Raw genomic sequence first — 22194 nt, 5'->3', positions numbered from 1 at the left:
CCAGTGATTTAAGTAATTGTAAGTAATTTTAAGTAACAGCATTTTGACATTACAACTAACTCATATTTAAACATTTCTTGTGTTTGAAAATGATGCCATAAAATTAGCTTGACCACAAAAAAACATGCAGTTTGTGACATTTATAATTTCCGCACTGAAGCAAGAGTAGAGTAATAGCTCTACTAATATCCAAGAATAGAGTAATAAGTCTTGTTTTCTGTTCCAACCCCTAGAACTTGTAAAGGCTTGCTGGCAGTCAACAGTGATACCATAAACTGAAAATGGCATTTCAGTCCCTTGGAGAGGTATTTGAGTCAGGTGGCATAAAATCCTGCAATCTTTCAGAAATTCCTGAGAATCATTTGGTCTGAACTAACTAAATCACAAAGATTTTGTCCTGATCAGTGACACTACCTGTCTTCAGGTGAGGAGACTGGCTGGCATGGTTTGCTGACTAGTGTAGGAGAGCTGAACGGGGTGCCGATATCCGTGTCCCTGGAGCTGTCAAGCTGACTGCCATCCAGAGAGCAGCGCTTTGACCCGCCACCATTTGAGCTCCGGTTTATTTCTCCCAAACTCTGCCCAAAAGATAGATAGGATACAGTTAGGATATAGTTTAGCTTTTTTAGAGACACTATAAACAGACTTTTTTTTTTTTTTTTACCTTCTTCTTCCTCTGCACAAGTTCAGGAGGCAGGTAATGATGCAACTGTTTCTTCTTCACATGTGTGGCCTCAATAGTCATGCCATCCTTAAGCATATTGATATTGCTTGCCTGCCTGTAAACTACAATGAAACACCACTTTTAGACATTAAAAGACCCCAAGTTTCCACAACTATATCCACAGGACATGAGCATGGTGGAAAACAATAGAAGCGGAGCAGCTTACCAGTATCTGTGAAGGACTGGATGTCGTAGGTCAAGTCAATATTCACACAGTCAGAATTATCCAGTTTTTTGAAGCTGATTCCAATAAACCACATGGAAACAAATTCATTCCTGTTGAAAAAAAGCGTGCAAATTTATACGATTTTTAAGATCTATAGGTCAATTGAGTAGTCTGTATATACAGGCCATTTGATATCAGCATCCGCTGTTGGAAAACTCACACTGGCTGAGCACTCATTCACTGTTGTACTGTTCCATTGCCCCAAAATAAGTATGGGTATTATAAAATGTTGATTAAAGGTAATTTAGAAAGCAAAGCTGAAACCCTGAGCATACTGCTAAAATCGAAATTTTAGACCAAACAAAACATTAGCCTCATGTTTATTATAGCAGGATGGCAATACAATAGAAATCCAGTACAATGGTAGAAATGTACTGGTACAAGTTTGTTTTAACCCAACTGAACATGTTCAAACGGCGTTTGTTGGGCCGTGAAATGTCCGAGCAGTGTGATATGATTTTCCAACAAACTCTGACGTAAACTGACCTGGCCACGAACCGTTGCTAGGACAATGAGGCAAGACTGCAAATAGGTGCTTGGCGTGCTTAGCAAATTATCAAAAAAATGGCAAACCGAAACTGATTAAGGACCACCCGAGCAAAATTTTGAAACCTTTGTAAATCTTCCCACTGCAGTTCTCTGCATAAATTCTAGTAGGCGCCCTGTCTTCCCCATAGCAGCAATCACGGCTTCACCCACAGCCTCTTTCATTTTATTCACCGTCTTTTCAGGCGAACAATGACACGCAAAGACATTAATAACAGTAAAGTTTTGATTGTGGTTACAGGATTATACATCCCCCCCCCCCAGTCAGACTTACTTGACTCGAAGTTTGTCAGTGTCTGTTGGGGCAGTGTGAACATAACAGTTATTAAATTCTAAATCGAACAGCCAACTTGTATGTTGGCGTTTGTCTGTGCGGTGTGAATTGGCCACATAACAGCTATAAATCTGTGCAAGACTACTTTGCATTATTTACAAAAATTACCTTCAAAAAGATTTGGTTTTGTACCAGAGGCATGTCATGTGATAAAATTGTATAAATCTTATCCATTTATTTTGCTATACATTAATAAAACAAAAACACTATATCATACCATTATGGTGATAAAACATTTTGGTCATGCCACCCACCCATCTGTTACTTACTCATTGTGATTCTCTTTTGATCCGGGAAAAGACTGTGGGTTGACATGGGCAAGGGTGATGTACTCATTGCGCTCCAAATTTCCAACCAACACTCTTATCTTTGATTCCACCAGTCCAATCCTGTTGAGGCCAGAACATCATTATATGAAGATTCTGTGATTCCATACCCAGAACCCAATTATTATTATTTTTTTTTACCAGAGAACTGATTAGAGAGTGTAAATAGAGAATTTGCAAAATATTGAACATTAGGGGTGGAATGGTACATGTATTTGAAAATTTTCAGTATGCACAGAACTAGAGATCGACCGATATATCGATATTTTTCCCGATATTTAAGCATTTTACAATAATCGGATATCGGTTTTGTAATATCGGATTCACCGATAAATGCCGCCATCTTGTGGATGTTTTGAGAATTGCACCATGGCATCTGAGGGGAGAGGAGACAACAACAACGGTGTGCACAGGTACTTGATTTACTGTAGTTAGTAAACTTTAACATAACAGCAAACATTAGACCTTCTACATTTATTTTGCTTATTGTTAATATTAGTGTTGCTGCTGATGCTTTAAATAAAATGTTTTTTTATTGTAATATGAAGGTTAAATTTAACATGAAAGACTGGTTATTTTCAACACTTTAAAAAAATTTTTTTTTAAGATGGCTGAAAGGAGGAAAAACCAAAGTGAAGTATGGACTTACTTCACTCAGTCATTTATTTACTTTATAACAGTAAATAAATATCGTTTCTGCATATCGGTTATTGGGCACATAAACACGCAAATAATTGGTATCGGTTATAAAATATCAATATCGGTCGATCACTACACAGAACAAATACAGCGTTGTTTTAACCACTGCATGTGCCGAATCTAATTTGAAACTTCCAGTTTTAAATATTGTTACTGTTGATAGGAAACAAAGCCTCATGTTTTAAATTCCGGCAATTTTTGTTTTTTTCAGGAAGTTCAAGCAATAAATGTCATTTTGACTCTCTTTGATGTGGCGTGATGGCTACGCGGACATCTCGTGTCATGTAATCGCTCAATCAACCACAGAAAGACGTCAAAACAATAGCTTGCGAGGAAAAAAATGTCACATAGCATTACATTTACCTCAGGAAAGACTGAGCATTTCTCTCAATATTAGCCGATATATTCATTATTATATATTACCTGTTAGTGACGTCTAATTATTTAATGTATATTTAAATCAATCTGTCATAAAAACTAATTTTGACAGCCACTGTGTAAATGATTACATTTCATCAATGAATTATAATTTTATAATTACAGTTAGAAAGTAATGTAAAAACTGGCTTATGTGGGATTTACATGTTTTCATACAATTTATTTCTTTATTTAAATGTTGATTATATCCAAAATTAAATAGCAATTGAATTGAATAATTTGGGCTCCTATAATATTATAGTAATGTGCACGTAATGGGACTCCCTAGAGTTTACAGCATTAACTGAGGTAGATTTTTAGCCTGAAGCAAGCCAAACTTTTTTTTTTAAGTCTCTGACACAAATATCAAAATTCCAAAAATATTTTTGCACACACAAAAAAAGCAATACATTTATTTTTTGAGCTCTTACCACTCAAGGTGGTTTTCCTCAGTGGATGCACTGGCAGTGAGGACAATGTAATGCCTGCAAACAAAACGACCAACATTAAAGGAACTGATCGAACTGATCTTTAATATGACACTGTGGATATCCACTTACTTGTACTTCTGGAAAAAGTTGGGAGGTTCAAACAACTTGGACCAATCGGCTTTACCCTGAAGAATTTCATCTGTAACAGTGAGACCTTAAACAGGAAATTTGGAAAAATGAGCAAATGGTCAAGAGAAATGGCCAATAAGAGACAATCTATTACACACCATTCTTGAACTCTTCACTCATGATGGTGCGTGTGGAAGTGGACACGTTGTAGGTAGAGTTCTGTTGTGGATATGCAGGAGTGATGATTGGCATCAGATGATACCTGTCTGATGGATTCACCTAAAAATAAAAGAACAAACTGTATAGTGAAAAGTCCAGAAAAACTAGAAAACTGTATTTCATTACAACGAACATAAGAATACCAACCCGTGGATCCCAGACTGGCAGATTCAAATTGCTGTCTTCAGGTTGTTTTAAAAGCACAGGGTTTGGCCATTCCCTGATGAAGTAAAATTAGACCAGAAATGCAGTTAGGGGGGTGAGGTGGGATTGTGGATATTCCATGGCTGCAGGAAAGGACTAGACATTATCAACAAAACAATACGTGAAGTTTCAGTTCCACCATATGAACACGATGTGCTATGACCTCACCATTTAGAGAAGACCAGAAAGAACTTGTGCACAAGTGTGGCGGCAACAGCATTTGGATAGAGCTGACATGTTCTGGCCACGAGCATAGCCCAGGAAACTCCACCAAGAAAGCCTAGCATGTTGGAATAGATTCCACGGCCTTAAAAAAAAAAAAAAATCAGACATGTTATTGAATTGCAGTCTTGACTTGATTTTAGCATGTCAAGCCAAGATTCAGAACAAAAAAGATCAGAAGTCTTGATTTCAAACCAGACAAAAAGCGTCTGAAGGCAAGTTTTAAATCAGACGTACGTTTGGCCCACAATTTAATCGCTCTCAATGTTAATCTGAAGTTCTCTTTATTAGGCACCAAATATAGGATCTCATCTGTAACACGGCAACCTGCAAAACACAAAAATAATAAGTAAAGCTAAAAAAGAACAGACAAATTAGACTATAAATGTGACATTTAAATAAAATGTTAGAGGGCATTACCATTTAGACTGCGAATGCATCTGATGTCCAAGTTTCTGAGGAGAGAGTCTCCTCTCAGGTCCAGGTTATCAGGAATTGACTGTAGAGCGATATTTAACTTAATATTATTTATTTATTTACTTTGTAATCTTATTTTTAAATCTTATTGTTTATTTGTTTTACGTTCTTTTTGATTTTTAAAATCTAATTGATTTGTCTTAACATAATTTTAATAATTATTAATAATGATAAATAATAATTTTATAAAACAAAATAATAATTTAATATAGCTACTACTACTACTACTACTACTACTACTACTACCACCAGACACACACACACACACACACACACACATGCCACGACTACTATCCTTGTGGGGACTCAATTTAGGTCCCCACCGTGATTTCTGAGGAGAGAGTCTCCTCTCAGGTCCAGGTTATCAGGAATTGACTGTAGAGCGAGCCTGGCAAACAGCAGATCAATCTGGGTGGTGGAGGAGGGAAAAAAATAAAAAATAAAAAAAGTTTAAAACTAAATATCAACCAGGCTGCATATCAAACACTTCAACTGTTTTACCTCAATTCCATCAAACTTGAACTTGATGACTGGTACAAATGCATCCTCCACAGCCTGAAAAGGAATTATACGGATAAAAGTCACTCTTTAAACAAAGCAGTGGCAGAAGTATAAATGAGGAACAGAAAAGGTACTCACTCGTAGATCCTTAATCTCATCATGCCGTTTTAGTTTTTCAAAGAAGGATGAAAAAAAGTCAGTTCTTTCAATGTGACGTGGGGCAACACACAAAGCATCTATATCAGCACCTAAAGAAAAAAAACAATTTGATATGCACAATACAGTACATATACCCCTTTATAACAGTGAAGCCTTTCTTAATTTACGGTTGCAGATCTTTAAAGGTCATTCTGCTGCTCAACAGTACAATCAAGCTCATTAAATGTACCTTTTGTGTGCACTCCCAACCTATATGACCCAAACGTAAAGACTTTGCCACCAACATTTGCTACTGCTGACGGTGGAAGATTCTGTGAGGGAAAAGGGAGGATTCAGAAAAGCATCTCATCATGTTACTTGGTGATCAGGTCAAGAGACCTGCAGTATTATTTACCTTTGATTCACTGATTTCTGCAATCCACTCCTTCACAAATGAATTCAGCTTCCCAAGAACTGCAAGCCTATAAAACACACAAACACCCTTTTAATGCCTACAAACACACAAGACACTGTGCAAAAACTAGTTTGTGGGAGACAATTTATACACCTAATATTCTAATACAAGTTAAAGGATATTTAGTTTAAACCAGGAACAAATCAAACTATGTAAAAAAAAAAACATTAGAAGCTAATCTTCTAATAAAAAAAAAAAAGTTAGTTAAATATGAGGATAAAGTAAAAAAAGAAAGGGCTTTCAAAAAGCTGTAACATGACTGTTTTACACAATTTCTTAATGGTCTCAGTGTTTTACCGCTTGCAAAACAAATGCACTTCAGACACCAGGGTATGGTAAGATATTTTACATAGTTTTGTACTTTTATGTCTGATAGAGTGCCACTGTTGTGAGAAACCAGGTCTTCCCTTGAAATCGGGTCTCCATTAGGACACCAAGCAATCCCATTGGAGCTAATAATTTTTATCGGGTACTCTCTTTAGCGCCTAAATAAAATTCCTATGAAATCACATTATGATGGTATATTGTTTGAACTATGGTGTAATGACTAATAATGTCCAACACCTCTCCAAGTGTACGCTACAAGACTAAAGACTGCTGTCCTGGGCACACTTGAGCATCAGTTCTACGGCACTTGAAAACTTGTCAGCCAGATAGCAAACAAATCTGTGTTTAAATCTGTGGTAGCATGCCTCATAAGTTCACACACCAGAGGAGTGATTAAATGTTGTAGAGTAAAACATGAAAAATTGGCCAATTCACCGCTGACAAGATGGAATTTTAATAAAACTAGGCTGTCTATGCAGTATCTTTTTTAAATGGGTGCTACATGACTTGAGAAAACAGAGAAAAAGGCTTTGGTGTTCCCATTCCCCAAAAAGGTTGGGAAACTTCAACACCCATAATGCATTGGGATCATTGCCATCCAAGGTCTCTCTGTCAATCTGACTGTCCATGGGCAGGGATACAAAAATGCGTTAGCACGAGTACACATTTCATTTACACATTCTACTGTGTGGCAATACAAAGCTGGTGAAAATCTTCAAACTTGTAATTTAATCCTTGTAGTGTGCTTTGCTTTACAGCACTCTATTTTTGGGAAAGATGAGCAGGATAAGGATAAGACGTCCAAAAAATAAGTCAATGTCCACTAAAAAAACACCACTACACATGTCTGAAAGATATTATCCGGTAAGGATATAAAGATTACTTCAAAGTTACTTCAAAGGTTTATGTTAGTACTTTCATCAAAGATACTACACAGTTAGCAACAAAAAGGATAGCAACAAATATTTAAATAATAAAGCCTCTTTAACCACTGGAAAGCAGTGACTCAATCAGCAAAGTCACATAAATGAAAGCCCTCACCTGTGATTGAGTTCATCTTCACCCTCAAACACTCCAAACACACACACACACACACACACACACACACACACACACACAATTTGGCTATTCATTAAGGGTTATAATAGGCTGTATCTGCTCCATTTGATGAAGCGTAATAGAGCTTTGGCATATGTTGTGAATGAATCGATTAGACACGAGCCAGACTTTTGGCAAGATTATTCCAAAAAATATGTGTGCTGTGCGTAATCGCTTGTCCACAGCACCATCTAGTGGTTCCATGCCAGTAGTGTGGCGTGATGACGTCCAGCAGCTCTCCAATGCAGTAGCCCCTCACTGCAGAACAAAGATCCAGGGGGCGGGGTTGGATCCACATCTAGGGGGTGGAGATGGTAGGTTTAGGGTTGGAGATGGGTGGGTTTAGGGATCAGGGGTGGAGACGGGTAGGTTTAGGTATATGTAAGGTGGGAGGAGTTGGATCTGGATCCAACCACGCCCCCTTGATCTTGTGTTCTGCAGTGAGGACCATCTCCTCCAATGAGCAGCGCACGCAACTGGAAATGTTGAGTGAGAGTTCTTTTAGTATGGCCAATACTGTTGACTATTCTACTGTTCTAATTATTATGATTTGTAGCGTTGGCACTATACCGGTCTACATTATTATTATACTGTGTGTTTGTATTCTGAACTATTTTTCAACAAAACCTCAGGATCTTTCAAAGAATAATTTAATGAAATAATAATGTAATATATAATATAGGCATATAATAGGATACAAAAATGCGTTAGCACGAGTACACATTTCATTTACACATTCTACTGTGTGGCAATACAAAGCTGGTGAAAATCTTCAAACTTGTAATTTAATCCTTGTAGTGTGCTTTGCTTTACAGCACTCTATTTTTGGGAAAGATGAGCAGGATAAGGATAAGACGTCCAAAAAATAAGTCAATGTCCACTAAAAAAACACCACTACACATGTCTGAAAGATATTATCCGGTAAGGATATAAAGATTACTTCAAAGTTACTTCAAAGGTTTATGTTAGTACTTTCATCAAAGATACTACACAGTTAGCAACAAAAAGGATAGCAACAAATATTTAAATAATAAAGCCTCTTTAACCACTGGAAAGCAGTGACTCAATCAGCAAAGTCACATAAATGAAAGCCCTCACCTGTGATTGAGTTCATCTTCACCCTCAAACACTCCAAATGGTTCAATTGGCCAATTCACCGCTGACAAGATGGAATTTTAATAAAACTAGGCTGTCTATGCAGTATCTTTTTTAAATGGGTGCTACATGACTTGAGAAAACAGAGAAAAAGGCTTTGGTGTTCCCATTCCCCAAAAAGGTTGGGAAACTTCAACACCCATAATGCATTGGGATCATTGCCATCCAAGGTCTCTCTGTCAATCTGACTGTCCATGGGCAGGGATACAAAAATGCGTTAGCACGAGTACACATTTCATTTACACATTCTACTGTGTGGCAATACAAAGCTGGTGAAAATCTTCAAACTTGTAATTTAATCCTTGTAGTGTGCTTTGCTATACAGCACTCTATTTTTGGGAAAGATGAGCAGGATAAGGATAAGACGTCCAAAAAATAAGTCAATGTCCACTAAAAAAACACCACTACACATGTCTGAAAGATATTATCCGGTAAGGATATAAAGATTACTTCAAAGGTTTATGTTAGTACTTTCATCAAAGATACTACACAGTTAGCAACAAAAAGGATAGCAACGGAGAGCAACAAATATTTAAATAATAAAGCCTCTTTAACCACTGGAAAGCAGTGACTCAATCAGCAAAGTCACATAAATGAAAGCCCTCACCTGTGATTGAGTTCATCTTCACCCTCAAACACTCCAAATGGTTCAATAGCCTCAGTAAGCTTCTGAGTGTAGATATGGTCTATCTCTCTGGGAAAGGCCAGGCTGATTGAAGACGTGATGCCATAATGTTTCCGAGGCTGCTGCCCGCCAAGCGTACTGTCACCAGTCCTGCAAATGAAGACATGATGATGACGACAATAATAATAGGCCCATGCGGCACTGTAGACATACTAAATATTTAAAAAAAATCAAATAGTACGGAGCTCAGAACGACAACAACAACAACAAAACATGAGCACTTTGCTTATGAAACATTCTCTAATGAGAACTTATGACAGCACTAAATATATGAAAGGTAAAAGAAAAGTGTATGTATGATGGATTGCGCGTGTGTGAGTAATATATATAACTCAATATAAACAATGTCAGACCACATTGTACTTCTATATTCAAATGCGGTTTGTTTAGTGAAACATAAACAAGGACTAAAAGAACCGCGTTTACATCCACCAGCATTGCCCAATGTTTGTGTAAACAAAGACAAGACTACTTGGCCAACACCACCAAAATACTTGGTTTAAATGCAGTTCACTACAACACATGTGTATTTAATTACTGTTATGTATGCGAGTGTTTTTTGAATAAAAAAAACACATTCAGGCCGCTTATCCGCTTCAGCCTGCATTCTCTGACCGTTATATCAATAAACTGGCTAAACTAGCCTAGCACTGCATTTTTCCTCAACAACTAACTCGTTTAACCTACTAATATCACTGGGAAGCACGGAACACTTACGTTGACATCTCTTTCATGACCTTGCGTAGAAATATCCAAATATTTTCAGAACAAACACGCAGAAAACATGTAAACTTAGCCAGCAGCAGCCCCGTCTCAATTTATAACAATAGTTGTTGCTCCAATATGGCGCCCACCGGACAGACATCTCCCGACATGCTCTGCGCCCTGATACTCTCGATTAATGTTTTCTTCTTGGTTTTATGGCGAGTTGCAATCTTTGCGCATATCGCCACCTACTGTGCTATTGTGCAATCAGGATTTTGATTAATGTTTTCTTCTTCTTCTTCTTCTTGGTTTATGGCGAATAACTCCGTAGGAGCATTGTCGCCACCTACTGTACTGGAGGTCAAGTAAACTTACATAGGTGAAATTCACAATTGCTCTGTTCCAATAACTTGAAGACTAAAATCTATACGAATCTTCAAGGCGACTTGTGAGATGTTAAGTTAAAAAAATACTTGTACATTCAGTGACTGCACTTATTATATACATCAATTCCAAATGATATGTTTATACTACTGGATCTTGTATTTGCCTAAACGTGTAGAAAAGCCGCAGCTTCACATCGTTAATCAAGCTTTCTGCTGTGCCATTTACATTCTCTAATTTTGGGTGATATTTCACGGTTTCGACACACTTTTCTCTCACACTTTTGTTACACTTTGGTAAACTTTTTAACATTCTTATTTTCTACTCAAATGCTTCAGTAAGTGCAGTCGATTGGATAGATTTTTACTTTAAGGCGTTTTTTTAATTAATTTTTTTATAAATATGTAGGCTATGTTATCGGATACCTTCACAAATGTAAGACCAAGAAACGACCCGGACAACGACATTTTATTTATGTCTTTAATATTTTAGCACCATTTTCAAATGCCAGTAGGCTAATACTGTCCACTTTATTTTAGATGGGCGGAACAGCATTTACAAAAGAAATGCTCGAAGCAGAAAATAAAAGGTCCATATGAACAGTGACACTGAATAAATGGCACATTAGAAAGAACTTTGTGAAGTTTGAAAATGAATATAATTCCGACAAAGAGATACATACAATAGAATACAATATTATATCAGGAATCACCGTCTTTAATGCTGTATTTCAACAAGACAACACAACACAACACTTCTAAATATAGTAGAACCGTTTCTTTTCTTTTCTTTTCTGTTATTTATTTGCAACAGGTAAACAACTGGAGGTGTTCCTACTCTTAAAGGTAGGCTAGTTAACCCCAAAATTATTTATTCAACCCCATTACTCAATCTCATGTCATTCTCACGTTTATAATTTCGCCCACAGAGACGTAATCCCTTTGATTATATCTAATACCTGTCAAAACCCAGATGGCATGCCCACCCATCGCTCAGTGTGATAATGCCACATTGTGAAATCTAGCCATTAATATTAATTTTCAGTCCGCGAATGTGTCTGAACTGCTGAAGCTTAAAATTCCTTAAAGAAGCCAAGGCTTGACTTACCAGGGATTTTAAGAGCATTCCCATTTCGCCCCTCTCCGTCCTTTGAGGTAAAACTTGTATTCAGTGGGATATGTAGACTTAAGGTGGTCAAAGTCTTTCACAGGCGACACGAAAAGGCCTAATTCATCTTACGGTCAGTCTGATTTCTTGTATCAAATAACATATTCGTTTTTGCGACATTGGACAAAGTGAAATAGTTTGCACTGATGTCTTTTATGGAGGTTTCTGTCCTTTATTTTTAGGGTCTTTTGTACGAATTAAACATGTTTTGGAAGCGAATGCACTTAGATAAAATAATTTCGATAATAATGCTCACTTTTATAGTAAAATTTTACATGGTTAATTACTCAAACACGATTCACAGATCCTGTCCCAAGAGGATAATATCATGATTACAACCATATCTGAGAGATACATGCATGCCATTTAATTTAGAACTAGCAACAAGACAAGGCCGATTTAATTCCACCCAGGAGGGCCAGTGTATGGCCTTCACTCTTTATCTGTCTGTAAATTAGTCCAAAGTCTATCTATATGGCATCCACAAACTAACTGTGTGAACCACAGAGTATGGAGATCTTAACATACTAATCGCCACATCTGGCAAACAAAGCACTCAGATAAAGAGGCAAATAAATATTTGGCCAATATTTGTTGTTTACTTTTTTATTTTCACTGTATCTGGATTAAGTAAAATATGCCTCAGTTCTCATTTGTACTGTAATCGCTTTGCTAAGAAAGTTTAAAGAGAATATAGAAGTAAATGTACACTTTATAAATTAAAAATATTAATAACGTGCAATAATAATGTGTAATAAGAACGTTGCAATTGATTGAACAAAAAATAGCCATAACATATAAATAAATAAATCATAAATAAAAATTGAACCGAGAACGTAATTTATAAAACTCAGAAGGATTCACAAATTGTTTTCTTTGTTTTGCATATTAGTTTGTTTAGCACTAATTAACACAAACTGGTGTTAGAACAGGTACTAGTATTTGCTACCAGACTCTTTGTTTATCAAATGCTCAATAACGAGTGACAGGTGCTCTTTGAGTACTAAAACGAAAAGTTTTAATAAATTTGGCCAGATAATGTAATGTATTGGAATAGTCTTGAAATCTATCACGTTGGAATGCATGCGGAAAACCTATTTTTAATAATAAAGAAATTACAACAAAAGCCACATAATGCCCATTTTTATACTGAGAACTCTTTCCAGTTAAAGTTAGGCAAAGATAACGAACACACTGGCACTCTCTCTCTCTTATTTACACACAAAGTGCAGGAGAGGGTTTTCACTCAGTGCTAATCTCGCTGGTAAAGCAAAAATGCCAATAAAGCCCCTCTTTCAACATGACATCAGCGCTGGACAACAGTTGCGGGAAAACAGATCTGCTGATGAATTGCCAGAGCTAGTGGGAAAATGAGAGGAGTGAAGCATGAACAGGGCGTTGGGCGTTGATTTATCGCATAAGCCCTCGGTCATTTCCATATGTTAAAATGCGCCCAAGGGGACAGTCAGTCAATTTCCTTGAGCCACTACCCGTGGAAGGCAGGCACATGACCAAAAGAAATTCAACTGTCTTGCTTTTTTCCCTCCTCTGACCCATGGACCAATATTCATTTTTGGTAGTTTTAAATAGTGAAACCCTACTATTTACTTGAAGGTCGCATTTTAATAAAATGATCTACCAGCAACAATCATGGTATTTTGTAGATTTGGTAATCTGGATTTTGTGTCATCCACAGGGCCTCGCGCATTGAGCTGAAACGTTATTTTAAGCATGAATCTGTCATCGCATTTTGCTCTCACTCTCATTTCCAATCGCTTCCTCTGTCACTCTCTCACACAAAAGCACTTTTTTCTGTACGAGCGAGCGCGCCTGACCGTGCACTGGAGAGATGGATATTGCAATGCATTTAACGTCTGGCTGATTTATGATGGGATCAGTCGCATTGTCATTTACATATTGAAATTCTGTTTGTACGCGGCGTTTTGTTGCTGCCTGATAGCTTCCATTACTGAAGGAGGTGTAAACGCTCCGTTTGCGCTGATCAATGTCCGCCTGGAGCAGGGACATACTTTCAGAAAAGTAAAAATGTGAAAAAAAAGGCGGTCTATCAGCCAATGGCCTGAGTAGGCAGGTGCCATGGTTAGTGTTACATCCCTAAATTTGTCCAGCACCGAAAGCTTCTATACAGAAAGATGGTTCAGTCAAAAGCAAACACTTTTTCCACACGTTGCATCCTAACCTCACTAGCATTTGCTATTCACGCGTAAGGAAATATTCATTTTGATTTTGTAGAGATTGTTGCATGCAGACAATACAATCACAGTTTCCGACTACAGCTAACCTCACTACTTTTTTAAACAACGTTATTTTTTTCACACTTGGAAATATTTCGAGCGAGGTTAAACAATGGAGTCTTTCTGTGGTATGCATGAACTGCAGAGCACATTCCCTCTCGAGAGGTCCTAAATGAATCCGTGGTGTATTTCTGTCAATCACCCTGCACGATCGCAGAAATATTAGACGCTTAAAAATAAAAGTCCTAATTAGAGCCAAAATGTGTTTTACAGCTTGATTCTGTATGATAACCTTCGATGGTTACTTTTTATTATCCAGAAACCAGTTTATGCTGGTGCTTTAAAGAGCCTCAAAGCAATTATCTGAATTAGCTTTTATAATATTCAAATAATCATATAGCCAACCCAAGAACCCTACATGTTTCTTTGAATATTGTTCTTTGCTTAAAGCACTTTATTGTTATTATATGTTTTTTAAAGAATTACATAATTTATGCGCTGTACTCTTAAAAGTGCTTTAAATGTATCTAGCTCCCTTTGTGCATGGTGGAGAATATTACGCTGCATTGAAACGAAATCAAAGACGTTATATACAAAATTCAGATCGATACGGTGCTTTTAATCATACGCACTTGTTGAGAACAATGACCTGAAAAGCATCGGCACAGTCAGTGTGGTACAGTCGAGCGAATCCATTGGCATTCCCAGATAGCCCTCGCGCAGAGTTGACCTTTTTACCCAGCGCAAACCTGACTCAACTTTCGCGTAAAGATCTGACACCTCGCGCTGAAAAAAAAAAAAAACCCACACACGCACCAGCACAGCGATCAGTCTTGGTCCAGAAACAAAGATGTCAGCGTATAAGCCTGCAAAGCAGTTTCACTCACTCGCTTGTTCGCTCACGGGTCACGTATTATCTCCAGCATTCGACTTCAATTCCGATCGGTTCCCTATTGAATTGTGCCTTTTCCCCGCAGACTGTCACTTGTTCACGCAGCCTCTGCTTTGAGTCTCTGGAGCAGTCGCTATAGTCTAGTCGTACTTCTACTAGTTCGCAGGGGTGTCTCTCTCTTCCTCCCACCTCATGCATTGAACTAGCTTGTCATCGCGTTCGGTTATGCTTCATGTCTCTTTAATTTCGAATGCATCGGCGCTGTTTACAGCATCTTTATATTTCTAAATCCACGCGGCGGTTTACTGACACCCTCCCTCCTCCTCCCAGTCGCCATTCTCTATAATCTGAACACATCTGAAAGTTATTACCCCGGCCCCTTTCTTTCTAGTGGGCTGCTCCCACAATCTATTCGTCAGTGTGTTGGTATATTTTTACAATTACACTCTTGTAGTATTTAAGTCCCACCTACATCGCTTGTAAAGCGCGCGAGCGAGTATCCTATCCTGCTCTATGTGATGTCCCTTAAGTTTCTGTCTGTTCTGGAGGAATGTGGCAGCGCACGCGGTGGTTGAACCCACATGCCCCGGCTCGGAACCTGTCTGTCCTGTTCATGCAACCCGACCGTGTGTCTCGCCGAGAAGCAGTTTGCGCGCTACCTCTGACTGACTGTTTGACCAGGAGTTGAGTGACTGTGTTTGAAACACCATCAGTGTCCACTACGAAACCTTATATGCGAGGTTTCTCTCCTCCTCTCTTTGTATATATAGCATGTCCGGCCCCCTTGAATCTCCTGTCCATTGGCTTTTCGTGCTCTGTTTTCCTGCGTCCACCCCCAGCGCGCACACACACACGCCGCAGCGCACATTGCTTTCATTAAACACATCTCCCCTCTCTCTCTCTTTCTGTGTGTGCGTGTCTCTCGCTTTCTCTCTCTCTCGCCTCTTGTCCGGCCCCCTGATCTTTCTGTCCATTGGCTTCTTCGGGTCTATTTTTCATGTCCAGCCCCTAATGAGTGTCCATTGGTTTTGTTATTTCCACTCCCTCCTCCCACTCCACGGCTTTGCCCTGCCCATGTTCTGTATGTCTGTGTCCATCCATCTCCTGACGTTCAAGTTCGCAGGGACGTCACGTCCGCACTTGAACTTGCAGCTCATGGGGGCTTTTGCCATTTTTTCATCTCTCTCTCTCTTTTCAAAAAAGCCATGACGGCTATCCCACAATCCATCTTCCCTGCGCCATCTTTGTATTATTTCTAATTTATTTTGGATGTCAAAGGCATTGATGAAGATATTTTCTCTGGAGTCTCCCTTCTAACCCGGCTCTCCCGATGTGAACCGAGCTGAAAGCCACCACCAACCACCATGTCTCGCCGCAAGCAAGGCAAACCCCAGCACTTAAGCAAACGGGATTTTTCGCGTAAGTAAAGACAATTATATGTTGTGCCCGTTCGCTTTACCTGATTTTGGCTCCGTTCTGTAGTGTTGAGTTGCCGGAGAGGAGCGTAATTCTCAGTGAAGACACACTGGACACTGGACAGCGCAGATCAAGTGGACTTTAGTGAAGAGAGCGTTACCATCTCTGAAATGCCTTTACGCGCACCCTCGTCCGCCGAAATGCCACACAAGTTTGCTTTCCATCGCTATACTTGGAGAAGTTCATGCCGGCTCTGTGTTTAGGCGCATATGTCTTGGCTCTCGTGCCCTAGTCGCCTTGACCACTTAAGAGCAAGCGCTCACATATACCGGACTGTGGTGGGTATATGCACGCGTGCTTTCGCTCGCTTATTTACGCTCACATCTCGTGGAATGTCCCGTAACGCTGTCTGTCTGTGATTCTGGGCAGGATTTCCCTCCTCTTGCACTATTTTTGGAAGATTTTCAAAGAGTGGAAGTGAATTTTGATTGGGAAAAATCTCGTGTCCGACTGTTTACAAGCGCCGCGTGCGCGTATACCCACTGCCAGCAAATAGAGCACGATAGTCGCCTGTGTGAGGCTAACATTGCAGAGCAAGGCATCTGCATTTAAAATCTATTTGAATTTTAAACTCAAGCTTTTCTTACATTTGAAGCAAAACGCGATTCTGATCGACTCGTATGGGCTTTCGCTTAAAAGCAATAGGAGACGATTTTACGCTACGCTCTTTACCGGTTTGTGTGCATTTGTACAAGGATAAATTCGATTTCACTTAGGCCTGATTTTTGTCTTAAATGTCGGTGACAAAGGTAAGACGAAACCTAAATGTAATGCAACTATTTAGATACAAGTGTGTCTTTTTGTATGCACACATTCATAGCTACTACTGTTCTCCGAATTATCATTCGAATTATTATTATTATTATTATTTACTCTAAATATGCCTTGAAGGACTGTGGTAGGTTGCGTTTTTTGTAAATAAAGTGTGCTTCGTATTTTATTGGCCTGAAATATTGCCAGGAGCACGACGAAACGTAAACATTTTAGCTCTTGTCTTTTTGTCTGTTAGATATCTTTTGATATCTCAAACGTAAAGCTACAAAAGCATTAGTTCGCGTTTTATTAGATAAACATGTTTGACACAAATCCCGAGTTGTTGTAACATTGTAAAGTATCGTGTAACAGTATTGGGTTTCCACACACAGGCTGTGGGATCTCAGCGCGGGTTACTCCGTGTGTTCGCTGCTGTTCGTGTCAGAAATTCACCGCTAGGGGGCAGACGACGATCATAAACTAGACTCTAACCCGATCAGTTTCACCGCTATCTTTATCTATATTTGACCATATGTTAGCAAGAGGGGAACGTATTGTATATGAACTTGTGACCGTTTTTCTTTACCCCGTCCTGACCTGGCATGAAATGAATAATTTTAAATACCTTTATTCTGTAATAGATCAAGTAAACTAGCAAAGGATGTTCAGGCAATACAAATAGACAAAATGTATTATCTTAATAGACTTTGTCATCTAATTCATAATTACACAGAAGGCAGTTATTTTTAAAGTGAAAAAGACATTCTAACGAAGAAGCTGTTATTACAAACTTTTAAAAATTACTTTATTGAAAACCAGCTTTAGCCTAAATGTTCACGTTCATAGGCTACACACAGATATACTTTTCTGAGAGCTATTTGAAATATTATCATCATATTTTTTGGTAATAAGCTGCTTTTGTTTTTAGACACTTGAATGGATTTTAAATCTCTAAAAATATTCTAAAAAAAAAAAAAAGTTTTAAATTCAATATAGTTTTTAGTGCCAGCGCTGATTGTAGTGGAATTTAAAGCAATTGGGAAAACTCAATGTGATACAGCTTTCACACATTCTGAGCAAACTTAATTTTGTTTTTGAATGATCTAGACTGTCGAATATTCTTTTGCAACACACACACACACACACATATATATATATATATATATAGAATTTATTTATACATGGTCAGTCGTGTAAAGTTTCTGTAATATAATTCAAAAATATGCATATGTGCGGATGTCAGATGCGATAGTAAAATAAGTACATAATATAATTGTTATAGCTAACTGAAGTGTTGAATACAAGCTGTTGTTTTAATGTAACGTATTTTATTGCAGCTGAAATATATATGTTACCAACTTTATATGTTCTCGCTCGGTTTCATTCTTAAATCATGACTGAAGTTTTGCATATATCGATTATCTCTGTGTTTTATCACAATCACACCTAACTGGAAGTTCTACAGCTGTTATCATTACGAATTCATTACGAATCAATATCACTATGAATCACCCTGTATCTAGGAATCAGATCTAAAATACTTCACTTTAAATCGAGTAGGCTTTCTATTATTTATTTGCATGGCGAGCATTTAATCTCGAAAAACAACAACAAAAACTACGTAGCGAAAAGCAGTAGCTACATATAGAAGGGAAATTTATCACACTTCGTTATTGTTCTCCATGTGCAAATGTGTCGGATATTTTCCTCATAAGCACATCTGGGAGATACTCCACATCTGCCCCTCAATATCTGCCCCAGACTGGGCTGAAGTAAATTTAACCGCCCTGCACATGATCCTAACACCTTTTTATCAAAATCTGTACCAATCATCACACACTAAAATTAAAATCTATTTTTTGATTCTCTGTGGCTTTAGGTTCATTAAAGCATGAAATTGGCAGCTTATAAAGAAGGTCAAGATTCTTAACAATTAGGAAGCTAGTGTAACCTCTGCGCAAAAGATTTCACTAAACAACCATTATAAAAATGCCTGCATATGTGTCTGTATGTGTGTGTGTGTGTGTGAACCTTACAGCTAACTTTATCGTGCAAAAAAAAAAAAAGAAGCTAATAGTCCCTATTGTGTGAAGCATTTATTGCTGCAGCTGTGACTTGTGTTGGGTTTTCTGGATATCTTCACGTGCTGTCCATGCAGTCATTTCATGATCCAGATGTGTGTATGGTTGAGTGAAACAAAGAGTCAGGCTGAGATTAATTTACTGTAGTTTTAGACACAGATGCTAATGCACCAAAGCAATACTTTTACTCTTATATCATAATAAATTATATGTTAATAAGATGTCATGCCCTTGCTATTAGTTATGTGAATATTATTTTTTTAGGCTTGTTCACTGAAGTTTAACTGACAATGACTAATAGATTTATTTTAATGTTTATTATTATTATTATTATTATTTATATCTTGTAAGGTAATTATGGATCTGAAATTAAAAAGATAAATGTGAAAATAAAACGAAATTAAAAACGAAATTAAAGTGGTGGATTAACATAAAATGTGTGTTCTTGTTGTTTATCCTGTTATGTGCTCCCTCGTCTTGACTGCATTCATTACAGCACCCAGTCTCTAATATTCGCTCTGCTTTTCGTTCCCTCTGTGTCGCATATGGATTCTTCCTGCGTGCAGCCGAGCCCCTGTCTGCCGTGGTCTCGGAGGAGAGGCAGGAACAGGTCGGGCTGGTACAGGTAGCTCCAGAGGGAGACCAGGACCTGCTCACCTGTGGCCAGTGTCAGATGAACTTCCCTTTGGGAGACATCCTTATTTTCATTGAACACAAAAGGAAGCAGTGCAATGGCACTTTGTGCATAGACAAAGCAGTGGATAAGCCCCCATCACCCTCGCACTGTGAGCTGAGGAGAGCCTCCAACCCCGTGGAGGTGGGCGTCCAGGTCACGCCGGAGGATGATGACTGCTTATCGACGTCTTCTCGAGGAATCTGTCCCAAACAGGAAAACATTACAGGTAACTTCATCTCATGTGATTTTTCCGTTAACTATAGAAGGGCTGTGCGTGTATTTGTGTGAGGAACATGTGTGGTGGAGCCGAGTTGTTGTGTGGGCCGCATATCGTAGACACATGTCCTTTCTCAGTGGGTCGTCTCGTTCACAGCTCTGGAGACGTATCAGAGTGCTGAATATTTAAAAGCTGTGGGGCAGGAAGGGGAAGGGGGGTATATTCAATCAAACCTCAGAGTGAGAAGCCATTACGAAGACCAAAAGAGGAACCGGCATTACTTCATAGAGTACAAAGATAAAAAAACAAAAAAGCATTTCAAATCTGATTTATTATCTCAAGATCATCGCTGCTTGGAATCAAGGATCTCCTTCAGATGGACTCTGTGGGATTTGGATAATTAAGCTCAGATTCGAACCGTAGATCACACGTTCCCACCACCGACTGCATGCTTCGGTTTAGCACATTTGCACTTTGTGTTTCAAATCCTTTTTCTCTGGTAGCTGTTATCTGGTCGTTCACTCTCCATGGTAATCAAATGAGACCCAAAGTGGCAGACTGTGACTTAAAAGTTGTAGATTTGTTGAAGTAGAGTGCAAAGGGTGTGTTCTTTATGGCATGGTGGACTGCTCATCCCTACTGGGAGAAAAAAAAAGTGGGATAGAGGGGGAGAAATTTTGGCACTGGAGGGGCGGTTCGAGGAGTCCTTGCTGTGACAGGAGAAGCCATCCCCCTCGGTGTGTGTCCACAGGCTCATGGAAAATGCCTGTGCTGCACAGCCTCTCTCATGTGGTCTCGACAGATGTATCTTGATTTCGTTGTGGGTACTTGCATAGCCACATCTTATCCGTATAAATGCATGCCTTCACATTTTCACTTTCTGTCAAAAAAAGAAAGGAAATGGAAGGCCGTTCAGTTATTTTGGTTTGTCAGGAAACAATAACACAACGCTAATTATTTGTTTTAGTTTTGTGGATGTGCATTTTAATTAGCGGTTGACTTTATGCACTATATAAAACACGGAAAATACAGTCATAAAAAAGATAGTCCCTAATTTCCACTGTAAACAGCTTAAAATATAGACAACCCTGGAATCTTAGAGTAGCGTAAGTCTAATCTTGTTTAAGCTGAACGTTAAGTGAAATGAACTGCTTTAAGTTGTCGGTGTGTTATTATGTGTCCATGAGTGTCTTGTGCTGGTGGGGCGATTTAGAGTGGCTGTTTTTTTAAATATAGAAAATGTGAGAGTGAGACTTTCCAGTCTGTTTTTCTGGCCTGGCTTTACGTTTGGCCATTCTCTGGCCTGCCTCAAAGATCAGGTTCCAGGAAGCGTCTGGGTCTGGTTAGCCCCATCAACAGTCATTTGGACTTGACCCTTTGCTCTGGGCTAATTATCGTCTGCTGAGTTCAAGTATCAAGTTGTTTTCCAACAGTTCCCACTTGCATAGTTTGAGATACAGAAAACGAAGCCTCCTAGTTTGTGTGCATATACATGTTTACAATAATCTGCTGTGGAACACACTTTTGTGCTATAGTACATTTAAATTTGATCAGATATGGAGGCTGATCAAGCAGGTCATTTGTGTCTGCTTGCCCTCTTTGTTTTAAGCATGTTGATGCAGTTTCAGCACAAATTATACAACCTTTATGCGAGCTGGCTATCGCGCACGTCTCTTGTTTCTGTCAGCCGCTAAACTGGGTTATTAAACTCATTTACATCATAATGTATCAGGGTTCAGCTGATAGCGTTGGGTCACTGGTATTATGTGTGCTTGTTATTATTATTCTTTTTTTAAAAACAATTTTGTGGGAAGGTCCATAACAGCTTCTCAGCATGTTACTGAATCTGCTGCATGGCAGGTCAGACAGGCAAGAGATATTAATTAGCCATATTATAGACAATTTCAGACATAACATATTCAAGGTTGGTTATGACTGCAGCTTACCATGATTGTATAAACCATAATAATTTGAGAGAGAGAGAGAGAGAGAGAGTGTGTGTGTGTGTGTGTGTACCTGGGTTAGAGGTAGTCTAGAACATCACAAAATTGCAAGGTTGAAGGAAAGGTGATAGTTCAATGCTTTTAAGTTAAAAATGTATTTCATTTTTACATTTTTATAATTTATATGTCTGTTTCATATATATATATATGAAAAAGACATAAATGATAAAAATGTATATTGGCCTATATATATATATATATATATATATATATAACATTTTTATTCTGTTTTCTACATATCTTTCTATTTAT

At 38.4% G+C, this 22194-nt stretch overlaps 2 protein-coding genes across 2 annotated transcripts in view; one reads left to right on the top strand and one right to left on the bottom strand.

The window, feature by feature from the left end:
* LOC107743495 (poly(A) polymerase gamma-like) overlaps positions 1–10164 on the bottom strand; it is a 15705-nt gene extending 5541 nt beyond the window's left edge. Inside the window, exons 1-18 of the mRNA XM_016556720.1 lie at positions 10051–10164; positions 9256–9423; positions 6009–6075; positions 5844–5925; positions 5594–5703; positions 5456–5509; positions 5278–5362; positions 4898–4945; positions 4715–4804; positions 4424–4562; positions 4199–4271; positions 3991–4111; positions 3833–3917; positions 3704–3757; positions 2100–2219; positions 891–1000; positions 665–786; positions 415–578 (exon numbers count right to left, since the gene is read on the bottom strand). Coding sequence (XP_016412206.1) covers positions 415–578; positions 665–786; positions 891–1000; positions 2100–2219; positions 3704–3757; positions 3833–3917; positions 3991–4111; positions 4199–4271; positions 4424–4562; positions 4715–4804; positions 4898–4945; positions 5278–5362; positions 5456–5509; positions 5594–5703; positions 5844–5925; positions 6009–6075; positions 9256–9423; positions 10051–10067 — 1709 coding nt within the window. The 5' untranslated portion in view covers positions 10068–10164. The remainder of the gene's footprint in view (positions 1–414; positions 579–664; positions 787–890; positions 1001–2099; positions 2220–3703; positions 3758–3832; positions 3918–3990; positions 4112–4198; positions 4272–4423; positions 4563–4714; positions 4805–4897; positions 4946–5277; positions 5363–5455; positions 5510–5593; positions 5704–5843; positions 5926–6008; positions 6076–9255; positions 9424–10050) is intronic.
* A 5532-nt stretch (positions 10165–15696) lies between these two features.
* Positions 15697–22194, top strand: part of bcl11aa (BCL11 transcription factor A a) — a 61960-nt gene continuing 55462 nt past the window's right edge. The window contains exons 1-2 of the mRNA XM_016556719.1: positions 15697–16155; positions 19613–19948. Coding sequence (XP_016412205.1) covers positions 16101–16155; positions 19613–19948 — 391 coding nt within the window. The 5' untranslated portion in view covers positions 15697–16100. The remainder of the gene's footprint in view (positions 16156–19612; positions 19949–22194) is intronic.

This window comes from Sinocyclocheilus rhinocerous, unplaced genomic scaffold, assembly GCF_001515625.1.
Source record: "Sinocyclocheilus rhinocerous isolate Xijiao unplaced genomic scaffold, SAMN03320098_v1.1 scaffold677, whole genome shotgun sequence".
Taxonomy (NCBI): Eukaryota; Metazoa; Chordata; class Actinopteri; order Cypriniformes; family Cyprinidae; genus Sinocyclocheilus; species Sinocyclocheilus rhinocerous.
Note: the sequence above shows the minus strand (reverse complement) of the source record. Positions and strands in the feature narration are given on the sequence as shown.